Below are 12,364 nucleotides of genomic sequence, written 5' to 3'. Positions count from 1 at the left end.
GGTCAAGAAAAACTCACTCAGTCCAAGAGCAGACAGACTGTGTTAACCCATGCTTGGACTCTCCTGGCAGCGCCCAGAGAACGACCATTCAGGTAAGCCAACGGTCTTTTCTAACAGCCTTTGAAACGAATAAAGAGCTCTATTTCCCTGTACATTTATATATTATATAGAATTCATATCTTGAAATTGTTTTTAAAAAAACAGTATTAAGTTTATAAAAGACACTGAAGGGACAAGTTAAGATGTATGGAGCACAACTCCCCAAAATGAGACTCTGATCATTCATTCAATTTTTATTAAGTTTCTCCAATATATTCTTTAAGCAGGCTTATGCCCTAACTATTATGTTTCTCAAGAAGCATGTAGCTTCTCTGTATAACAAAATAATTATGATACAAAAACATTATTAAACATATTATTTTTGAACAAAAGAACACAGTAAGTGAATCACAATAACTGTTTTAAAGTAAAGTAAAGTACCTATAGCTAGTTGCCTTTTTTGTACCTCTATATGTCTAAGTTCTATACAGTTTTACAATCTCACACAATACAAATGCCTGTGTCTGAGAAAAAACAAATTATGTTGGTCCTTAAAACAAACAAACAAGCAGCTCTTATTTTTAGTGAGCATAGGACGAACATAGTTTTCAATATATTATGAAAAGAAAAGAGCCAGGTTTGAAAATATACTGTAATCTGGGTTGATAGCATACCTTTGCGCATTGTACTTTGCCTTAAACAATTAAAAGCCTTCAGGTACACACAACAGAATGTTCCTTTTAGCTCATTTAAGTACATGCATATGTAAATGCCTTATGCCTTGCCCATAATAGTAGATGACTCAGTTCTCTAGCATAATTTCCATCATCAAAGAAGATGGTCCACAGTAAAAAGGGCTTCCTTCTTCTGAAGTCAATGTCACACATTATACCAGCAGCACCAACTTTGCTCCAAGCAAACACTAGTGACACAAGCTTGACTCATAAGTCCTCCGGGTCTTTTCTTCTCTTAGTGTACATTGTATATTCTTTACCCTTTGTTTTGGTGTCCTCTAATTCAAGACTGAGCAGTTTAGTTTTGGATTTGTTTGTTTCTTTGTTTGATTGCCTTTGCCTCTGTCCTCTTTGGTGGGGCACATCCTTCTGCTCTTTCATTGCTTGCATGAGATCCTCCTGCTTCTTACCTATCATTACTTCTCGGTCCCATATCAGAATATTAAAGCCTGTCAAAAAACAGAATCACACTCTTAGGAATTCAGCCTTGGATAGCTTATAAACCACATAAACCATTGAACCAAGATCTCAGACGTGGTTCAGTTTTTTAAACTGGGTGTTTGGTGCCAAGTCTGCAAAGAGATTTTAGAGTAATAGAATTCTGACAACTGAATAAATAACTGAAAATAATGAATACATTATCTTGCCCAACCCAACAAATAGTAGTACTTTTTAAGTAACGAAGATTAAAGTTCAATCTCATTTTTTCCTATTTTGTTCACTTTTATTGTCTTATTTTCAAAAATAAACATAATTATGCAACTCGATTCCTTGTAAGAACAGGCCTTACATTTTCTAGGATCAATTATGGGAAAATATTCCCAATTGTGTAAAAAATCTTTTGACTTAAAGTAGTTAAACTGGATTTTTTTTATTGTTTCAAGAAAATATGCTTCAATTTCAAATTTCATTTTCTCCTTCCTTCTTAAAACATTATTTCAACAGGTGGCAGCAGTTCTCTCTTTCCTAGATAAGTAACTCTTAATAACTAGGTAGATATATTTAAGTTTTCTTGGCAATAATATAATAATGGTTTAACATGGACATATGTCCAGCTATGTAATTTTCTGATGGATTCTTAGTTTTACAAGATGAGCTGTGGTTGGATGCAACCAGTAGATCAAAAAAATTACTGCAAATAATTAAAATCCTCTTGATTCATGACAATTGATGGAATCTTTGAATGAATTCCACATTTTCTTATTAATTACATTTTCTTACAAATTAAAATTTTGATTTACAAAAATCAAGAGGATCTCCAGCCAAAAGGAGCACTGAACCCTTTTCCTCTTTTATACATTATTTGCTACCATTTTCAAGTAACTGAAACAACTATTGGAGGTTTAAAAAAATTATTACAAAAACCAAATTTCAGGTTTTGGATGATCAATGTCTAAACAAAAATAAGTATTGTTTCGGGTGTTTTGCTCCCATATGGAATGAAGTAGAGCTGGTTTATTCAAAATATCGACCAAATTGCAATTGTTCTGGGCAAAAGTGAATTGGATGAGGCGAAGAATAAGGAAAGGCCAATAAGAAGTATAGATATCAGGTGAGAAAAGACATCTTGTAAGGTCAGGGATAAGAAGGGCAGCACATAAGTGATATCAGAGAGGAAAAAGGGAGCAACCTCAAACCTTCCCTTATAAATTGCCTCATAAAATCCCTTCAGGATCCTTCCAGTCTTTATTTAACCCGAAACTGAGATATCCAAAACATTCTAGTTTTTGTTCCTGCCAATCTATAGTCAACCCAAAGAAGGCCAATGTAGTATTTTGTTGCAGGTTCAACACATTTCCTATTTTGAGTACACCCTTTTACAATATGAAAGTATTAACCCTTTATTATTTTCAACTATCGCTTGCGAAGAGGTAAAATATTTAGAAGTAATGAAACACATGGTAAAGTTACAAATACAGTCAGAGGTTTAAGGCTATACTTAGCAAATGTTTGAATTGAAATGGCCTGGGAAGAATGCCAAAAACACTATACTAAAATATGAAAAATTAAACTGCTTGCTTACCCATTCCTGAAGCCAAGATGTCGCCCATGGGGTTAAACTTATTGAGCTGCAAATGTACACACAATAATGCATTGTAAGCTTGTCAGCTGTCTACTTATCAAGCAAAACAGAAACCAGAACATTCTGAACAGTACAGAAAAGCCCAACAATGATTGTGGAAAAATTCTGAACAAGTCAGCAAAGCACTGAATAGGAAGGCCTCCTTCCTGCCCTGTTCCCCGGCTATTCTATCTGTTTCAGCACCCTAGCTGGTGCCAGAGATAAAGGAAGTCCTTACCCTCAAAGTTCATTCGAGAAACTCACTGGGAATCCTGGTTCATTATATTTCTGAAATCTAAGCTGAAAGCATAAATCTCTGGGAACAGAAGTTAAAACATTTCTTCTGCCCAAAAAACCGAGATGAACACAATTGTACGTTGTGGTATCCTTACTCTTCTGATAATTTTCCCCAGGGCCTTTAAAGTAAGAATAGAAAGCTGGGAGCTCGAAACATTGCATATGCCACATCACTGGCCAGGCTAGCTTGGATTGCTGAAAGCTGTAATTCAGTACTGCCTAGAATGCTATAGATTTCCACCTATCCATTTAAAAAAAATAGTCTAAGAAGCAGAAAGCCAAACTTGGACACATTCTTCTATCTATGTACTATTAATGCCTACTAATGCATAGTAAGCATTAATGATAACATGTAGGAAAGTGAGGAATTTATTCCAATTCCTTTCTTTTTTTGAATCCCAGATCCTATGTCAAATATAGCAACTAACTTTAAACTAGGTCTGAATACTTACAGAGATAATGCCTGATACATTTGGATCATGTATTTGGCACACCATCTCTCCACTGTTGCCATCAAATATGTCAACAGTTCTCAGCTCATCTGCTGTGTACCCTGGGAACTTAGGGTCTGGATAACGACCAACCACAATAAGATCGTAACGAGGATGCCATGTTGCCTGCAATACAGAAGACCCAAGTAAGCATTGGCACAAATTTTATATATAGCACACAAAAATTGAACTACAAAAGCTTTTTTTTTTTCAAATGCTGGGACTCACGATTCAACTTCTACTCTCATGATATCAAAAGGAGATCTTATGAGGCATCATGTTATAAAAACAGAATTCCAATTGATTTTTATTAGAACTAGACCTGGCGCTTGAGTATAAATTCTTACCTTATGTAGCACACTACATAAACCTAGTATGTATTTTGGTTGGAAATACTTATAACTATTCTAAGATTAGAGAGTCTGTTTGGTGTAGTGACAAGGCTTCAGGCTAGGAATCAGGAGACTGTGGTTCTAGACTTACCATTAGCACACAGCCAGACCTTAGGCTAGTCACTTTCTCTCAGTCCTGGGAAAGGGGCAATGGCAAACCACTTCTGAAAAACCTTGCCAAGAAAACTGCAGGAATTTAACCAAGCAGTCTCTAATAATTTGACAGAACCAAACAGGAGAAAAAATATATAAGAGTAATTTTATTCACTGTTAATTCTTTCAACTACATTGGCCTCTTTTTTATGCCACAAGAGTTGTACAGTATGCTGTTGCACACATTTGCAGTAAAATAACATTTTAAAACATCTATAACATGGATCATGGACAAAATTTCTTTTGTCTCAAGGACTCCATCAGCTTTTCATGCATATTGAAGGGTAGGTCCTAAGTCCATTCATAGATGAGATTTTAAGGGATGAAATTGCTACCTTAAGCATTTTCTAAGCTCTATTTAAAAACCTCCATAATTTCCCTAATGTAAAATAGGAATCACATTTTGGGCCCCATCTACTCTGATAGAAAAACACGCTTCAGTCAGAAATGATTCCTGATTAATATTCCTGCACCTTGATAGATGTGAGATGCTGGAACTGTCTATGAGGATGTGAAATTGAATGCTGTGGTTTGGACCAATCAGAAGACGAATAAACCCGGATTTCATTTTGTTGATCTGTACTCAGTAGCTTAGCACCATCTATTGGGCTGAAATAAGCTGTGGAAAAACACACATACACAAAAATGTAAGTCATAATTCTATACCAGGTTAAAAAAACATTTTCCAAGGAATTATTCTTATTATAGCATTTCCTAAGAGTTAAGTAATAGAGCATATTTCAGAGTATGAAAACAAACACTGTAACAAGCAGATCTGTTCTAAATAAAAAAGTATAATATAATGATGAATTCAGATAAAAATAAAATGCTGAATTTTACCAGTACTTCATTTTTATCCAATGATCCTTGGAAATTTATAATCTGTGCGGAAGCTTCCTCCCCCTCTTACGCAACCGTCCGGTTGCTCGGGGCGCACACACACGCTAGCAAGCAGCGAGGCTTGAGGTCTAGCAGCGCTGAGCACAGCAGAGGAGGGGTGCAGCAATCCAGCAGCTGAATAAAAGGTAAAAATCCACTTGTAGAGCAAAAAGCTGTAGAAAAAAATCCTAAATCTTTGAAGCGAAGGGAGAGTCAGAGAAACACTCCTTTTGGGCCGGAGACTGAGGTTAATCTGGGGGGTCAGGAGGAGGAACGGAGGTGTGGCCTCAAAGAATTACCTCAGTCTCCAGGGCAAAAGGGCTGGGTTAATACCCATATGTTACTCCTCCCACACCTCACTTCGGAAACTTTATAATCTATATAGGGTTAACTGTAAATGCAAAGGAGAATAAGAGGCACTGTGGATACAAGATGAACAAAAGCCATAGGGCATTGGTATTTTCTATCTTACCTGCATTGACACCTTTATCATGCTGAAGTACATGAAGACAACTCGATTTATCTTTAATATTTCTCAGATCCCAGATTTTGACTGTCTGATCCATAGAGGCCGTAGCCAGCAGCCAATCACAGTGAGAATTAAACTCCACATGAGTCACTTTCCTTTTGTGCAGCTTCAAATTCCATATCTACAATGGATATAAGAGAAGGCAAATGTTTTTCTGTTGCAGAGCACAAGATTCTGGTGTATGGATATTAGGCAGAGAAAACTCATCCTCACATCTCAGTGTGTTAATGTTTTAAAGGGATGGTCTTCATGACATCACCATTTTATTCCTGGCCTGATGTGCTGGCAAACTGAAACACCTTTAGTTGCTCTACTGTTGATATGATGAGGCCTCTCTCAATATATCTTACTATATGAGCAATCTACAATGCCTCCATGATGAGGCTAGAGATAATGCAATCAGAGGCAGGAATCCGCCCAACCCTATTGAAAACTTTAGTCTGCTCATTCATTCATCTATTTATTTTATTCCCATCCACTGACACACATGAGCAGGGCCTCTCATTACATATCCGTCACCCAGATTGAGTAAAACAAGCATGGGAAGAAATTGTGTCATTTATTGCAATAAGGGATGACCCTGCAGAAGAGAAGCATATTTTTTGTACGAGATGTCAAATTATTATTGGACTGCATGTAGCAATTCAGTGCAATATCATCATACAGTCTTTAAACCACTGTTTTAGAAGATTTTCAATCAAGGTTCAATGGAAAATTATTAGGTAAATTAAAAAATGCTGAAGTTTTTTATGTTAAGGAAAACAGAAAATATACAAACCTTTTCACCTTCAGTACTGAGCAAAATCACGTTTCCTACGTTATCTCCTGTTACTACAGTCCGACGAGTTGCAGATACATCAACACTGCAATACCAGAAACTAAAACAGAAATAACATTTATATTCTATAGCAAATAGAAATGCAACCAAAGAAAACAAAAAAAGTAATAATTTAACAAGCACTTAAATAATTGATGGAATCACAACTGAACAGAGTCTGAAGGACCTTATTTTGATACTGGATTGGTTGGAATGTACCAAGAATTGTTCATACCAAAACCATACAAAAGGAAAGTTTTATCATATAGCTCACAGAATCATGTAATAAAAATCAAACTCTGGTGTATATCTCTAAAGACATCACATAGAAAAATTAAACTCATGCTTAAAGTATTTACCATAGAGCTGGTTTTCATTTGAAATGTACAGGTACTCCTTGACTTACAACCATTCATTTAATGATAGTTCAAAGTTACAACAGCAGTGAAAAAAGTGGCTTATGACCGTTTTTCACACATATGACTGTTGCAGCATGCCCAGTCACATGATCAAAATTTGGACACTTGGCAACTGACTCATATTTATGACGACTGCAAGTCATGGGATCACCTTCTGATCAGCAAAATCAATGGGGAAGCCAGATTCACTTAACAGCCGTATTACTAATTTAAACAATTGCAGTGATTCACTTAATAACTGTGGCAAGAAAGGTTGTGAAATGAGGCAAAAGTCACTTAACAATTGTCTCATAAATTTTGGGCTCAACTGTGGCCATATAGGGCTACCCACAATGAATGATCTATAGGAGGAATAGAGGAGATTCAAACTGATGAAACAAAACAACCCAGATTAATCAACATCATCTTCAAACCAAACCAAACCAACTTAAGTTGCAAGTAAAATTGCTGCTAGTTTTTCACCATTTAAAGTAGATGGGGAAAAAAAAATCTAAATTTAACATTCTATGCAGCTCAGAAAAATGAGGTCTAACATATATATCCATGTATTTTCCTTCAAATATTTATTTTGAATAATTGTTCAATTATACACTTATGAATTGGTCCTTGTAGACTTTATATTTATTCACAAGTCAAAACTACAAAATAGTTTATTGATTTTTCTACCATTATAAATTGCTAGCAAAATTGGAGCATAGCAAGTCTGCAAAGTCACTATTGGTGTTTCCTCAAATCTTTCCTACAGATATGTACCCAGAGAGGGATTTCTTGGATTTTTACAGCTTTCTTCTGCAGATTGCTCAACATACTTTACTACTTCACCTGCCAAAATGAAAAGCAACACTAAATTTCAAATGACTCATTAGTTGGCCACTTATATTCTGAAGCAGAAATGTGTTAATTACTTCATCCTGTATGCTCAGAAAATAGTTCAAGCAAATTCTAAGAGACTGTCCTTATAGAGTACCTATGAAAGAAGTTAGAGCAAGCTCAATGAAAAGAATAGCAATTCTCTCTTCCTTCTTCCCCAAACTTGGAATTTATGACTACAGACTCATGTATCGGAGGCTACAGGCTGCTCGTGAATCAGACTTAAGAATGCCATCTCCTGTTGCCATATTATTTTCCAAATCAAATAGATTAAATCTCAAGCTTCTGGTGGGGTCTCTGGAGTCTTTCTGGAATACGAATGAAACTAGCAGATGAAAACAGCTATATTACCACAAAAGAATGCGAATAGGTAGCTAGTATTAGAATTTAATAAATTATTAAGAGTGCATACTCATTTTAAGGCCAAGGATCACTCTTAGATTGTAAATAATATGCTGCATCCATTTTTTTAAAAATGGAATAAAGAAAAGAATGGGCCAGGATGAAAATTACAACTGAACTCAACTTTTGAATAGCTTCTAGAGTGGGACAAGGGATTAGAAAACAACCTCTAACATTGGGACTCCAGACTAAGTAAAATTATCTATATAATTTCAGCAGCCTACTGTATTTTTCGGAGTATAAGACGCACCGGAGTATAAGACGCACCAAGGTTTTGAAGAGGAAAATTAAAAAAAGAGTAGGTAGATAGATAGAGGGAGAGGGAGATGGAGAGAAAGAGAGAGAAACACAGTAGGTAAGTAGGGAGAGAGAGAGAGAGTAGGTAGGTTGGTAGGTAGAGGGATAGAGAGAGAAAAATAAAGAGAGAAATACAGTAGATAGGTAGGGAGAGATAGAGAGTAGGTAGGTATGTAGGTATAGAAGGAGAGAGAGAATGAGAGGGGGAGGGAGACATACAGTAGGTAGGTAGAGAGAGAGGGAGAGAGAGTAGGTAGGTAGGTAGGGAGAGGGAGGGAGAGGGAGAGAGAGAGAGAGAGAAACACAGTAGGTAGGTAGGGAGACAGAGAGAGGTAGGTAGATGTTTCCAGGTGTATTTATCCATGCGCTGGAGAAGGAAATCGCTGACAATCTGCAGCATCTAAGACTTTGTTCCTGCTGGCACAGCATTTGGTCAATGTAATTCTCATCAATTAGTTAAAGAGCTTTCCAAAGGGGGGGGGAGTTTTTGCATTCTGCAAACCTCCCCCAAACGGCCCATTTTTCCCCGAAAATGGGCCCTTCCCCCCCAAAAGGCATGAATAACCTGGGCGGGGGGGTTGCAGAGTGCTCCTGGGGTGGGGGCGGGGCAAAAACAAGCAAAAAATGGCCGGTTTTATGAAAACGGACCCATTTTTTGTCAAAATAATTGCATGCATAGCCTTATGGAGGCTTATAGAGTGCTGCTGGGGGCTGGGGCAAAAATGGCCTGTTTCTTTGCTCATTTCTGCCCTCCCCAGCCCCCAGGAGCTCTCTGCAAACCTCCATAAAGCTATGCATGGCCATTTTGTGAAGGGGGCGGGGCTTCAGGAGGCAAAAAATGCTGTATTCAATTTTATTAGATCTTCAATAAGGAAGGACAGAGGCTCGAAGGTAACAGTAACCGTTTTAATAACAAGAACGTTGTAACAGTAACAAATGCAGTAGACCGGACAGGCTTGTAGCTGTGCGCGGTAGATCGGTTAGTAAGTAGCAGTAGACCGGATAGCTTCCGAAGTTATGTGGTAGATCGGATAGCCGTTGGAGTTGTGCTGCCTTTTATACCCGGCTGACTCGCGCTTGACAGCTCGGCAACTGACAGGCGCGTCTGATTGGCTAAGACGCGCCTGGCTGCTGTCGAGCTGTCATTCGTAAGTGCGAGGACTATGTAACAGATTTTTAGCCTCTTTTTTGAGGAAAAAAGGTGCATCTTATACTCTGAAAAATATGGTGATTAATTCTGAATTAAATTCAGTACTACATCAATCCTAGCTAATTCATTCCCTATATATTTAAATGCATTTTACTTACTTTACAAAGCAAGTACAATTGCTGAAAAGCTACCCTCAAAACTATTTCATAATATTTCAAAAAATGAGACAACTGTATACCTTACCAATTAGCCCTTTTATATATTGCAGTAATTAGGAATTTTTTAAAAAAAATCTAGAACATTTAATATAAACTTTTAGTTTATAACACAACAGCCCCATTCAAAATATTCCATCCAAACAATTGGCATCTCTTCTGATGAAACAAAACTTAAGATGTTTTAAATGTATGACATTGGAAACAACAGAAACTTGAAACAAGGCCTTTACTTCCTTGCTTTTCACTCTGGGTGGAAAAGTATCTCACATAAAAGTATGGGAGATGGTAGCCCATGCTACATGCTAATGTAATCAAAACAATGATATTTTAACTTTGTTTCATAGCAAACAACAAAACCCACAGTAAGAATAATTTATGTAGACTACCCTTGCACAAAAAGTGACAGAACTGAATCTACAGTAGCAAAAAATAACAATGGATTTACTTCAATGAAACCCATAAACAATTTAACAGCAGCAAACATACAGTTTTATGGATATTTCATTGAAACCTATTTTATATATATAATATATATATCTCATGCATAATATTTGGCCTTCTTGGAACTAAACTAAGTTTTTGTTATCTGGCAATCTGAAAAATGTAGCAATACCACTTGTAAAGCATCTATGCTTACTTTTAATGTTTATACAAGACAACATACAAAGAATACATAAGACAGCAAAATTACACTACAACATGAACTAACTTCCAGACAGCAATATAAAAATAGTAATAAATTTCAGTGCTAGAGGGCAGTACTTGTTTTATATTGAAAGGAAGCTCTTATTCTCTGAAATATATGCCTAATTATCCTTTGTACCCTCCCTGCCCATTCAAAAGTGGCTCTGGCCAATTATAATAAAAACTCTTGTCGCTCCTGTTTTAATTCTCTCTCAAAATTTCTATGGCTTGGGGGAAACTAAAATAAATTACTATATAAAGCCAACTGTAGAATACTCAAAACGATGTAGAATGAAACATTCTGATAAAAATGGGAAAAAAATTATTCCAAGTTCAGAATGCTGGAAACAATTTGGACCCTTCCCCCTAGTGCTTCTTAATATCTTACTGTCACTCTTTATCTTACTATTAAGGGCACTTTAAAATAAAACAGAACTAGAATAATCCCAAAACAGAATAGTAAAGACCTCTATTTTTCAACAGTAGCAACATTACTTGGCTACAAATACTTAAAAAGTGCATTACTTTGTGCTCTTAGGGTCAAAACAGCCTATTTCCTTTGAAGTACAATATTTTCTAGCTGTTCAAGCTTTTTCATACGAACCATATAGAAAAAAAACACTCTTAATATTTTAGGGTGATCTAAATCTTACATGTTTTAAGCAAATCTCTTTACCAAGGAAAATCTATAATTCAGTCTGCTGGTCAGTTTTCATTTTGTTATTTTACTGATTTTCAAAAGTTTTACTCAGTAGTTTGTTACATCTTTTTACCTAGCTCCTTAAAGGCTACTTTCTGAACTAGAAAAATGAGCACTCTAAAAAGTGACTCAGGAATATAAATCTCCCAAATGCTGAGTGGAACAGTGAAAAATATTCCAATCTTAACTGTTTCTTATGGTTATGCTGCCCTTCTAATAAAAAACCTGAAAGAAATAGACTGCATCTTACTTCCAGTCATGGGTATTGGCCAAGATCCGGATTCTGTTGCCATTAAAATCTTGCAAGACAGTAGTTCCAGAAACTGATGATGTATACAGCTCACTTGAATTAAAAGGATTAAACTTCATTCCTGTGATGGCCCCTCCAGCTCCAATCTATAGTTAAAAGAAATGAATAATACACAAAGTCACTCAAAAATCAGGAAGGAGAAAAATCTCTCGTACTATCTGGTGAGTGTCAGTAATATTATAAAACTACATTTCCCAAAAAGTAGTTTTCATGTTTATCAGACTGCATCAAAGCAAAGAGCCTGGTGTGGGAAGAATTTTCAGCTCTTCTAGCCAATGCTACATATATTAAATAACTGTTACTGGAAAAACAACAATTGCTAACTCTGACATAATGTGTATCATGGCAAGAGCCCAGCTTCCTCTCTCAGAATCACTGTTTCATATTGAGTGCTGATTTTTTCCTTCAGATTCTTAAAAATTATGACCTGAATGAGACTTTGAGGAATACTCTCAATTTTAAACGTAATCAGGGAAAATAAAGCAATTTGGTGCCTATTAATGAGATTTACACGATATGATCAGTGAAATATGCCAGAGGAACTATAAATCTTGGAGGATAAAAATATAAGATGGAAATGAGGTCAGGAGGGCTTCTTTAAGAGAAACAACATGCTGAGTACACAAGAAGTTCAATTTTTATTTAATTATCTTACTTGTTTGAGAAGAATGAAACAGGAAGATTACATTTATACTCTTAGTGCAGAGGTTCAGTTTTATTGTTTTATACTTTTTTTCAAGGTTTATAAGACTGCAATGCTCTTGTCTTCACATGCAAATATATATCCTAACAGTAGCTCACATACAAGATCTAGGAACATTTTTTTAAAAAAAATTATTCCTCTGATTCAATAAACAGATATCACAATACACTGAAAAACAGTGGTGGGTTGCAGATGGTACACCCTGGTACGGGCGTACC

General features: G+C 36.2%; 1 protein-coding gene across 4 annotated transcripts in view; it reads right to left on the bottom strand.

The window, feature by feature from the left end:
- Positions 1 to 277: 277 nt before the first annotated feature.
- Positions 278 to 12,364, bottom strand: part of DDB2 (damage specific DNA binding protein 2) — a 33,906-nt gene continuing 21,819 nt past the window's right edge. For 3 of the 4 annotated variants that reach the window (XM_087720427.1, XM_087720446.1, XM_087720436.1), the window contains 7 exons: positions 11,384 to 11,529; positions 6,355 to 6,454; positions 5,520 to 5,697; positions 4,642 to 4,787; positions 3,585 to 3,749; positions 2,797 to 2,842; positions 278 to 1,222 (listed from right to left, as the gene is read on the bottom strand). In XM_087720427.1, coding sequence (XP_087576553.1) covers positions 981 to 1,222; positions 2,797 to 2,842; positions 3,585 to 3,749; positions 4,642 to 4,787; positions 5,520 to 5,697; positions 6,355 to 6,454; positions 11,384 to 11,529 — 1,023 coding nt within the window. In that variant the 3' untranslated portion in view covers positions 278 to 980. The remainder of the gene's footprint in view (positions 1,223 to 2,796; positions 2,843 to 3,584; positions 3,750 to 4,641; positions 4,788 to 5,519; positions 5,698 to 6,354; positions 6,455 to 11,383; positions 11,530 to 12,364) is intronic. The other variant, XM_087720452.1, reaches the window with a different exon arrangement.

This window comes from Thamnophis sirtalis, unplaced genomic scaffold, assembly GCF_051295495.1.
Source record: "Thamnophis sirtalis isolate CommonGarterSnake01/CBP01778 unplaced genomic scaffold, rThaSir2_p1.2 scaffold_1, whole genome shotgun sequence".
NCBI lineage: Eukaryota > Metazoa > Chordata > Lepidosauria > Squamata > Natricidae > Thamnophis > Thamnophis sirtalis.
Note: the sequence above shows the minus strand (reverse complement) of the source record. Positions and strands in the feature narration are given on the sequence as shown.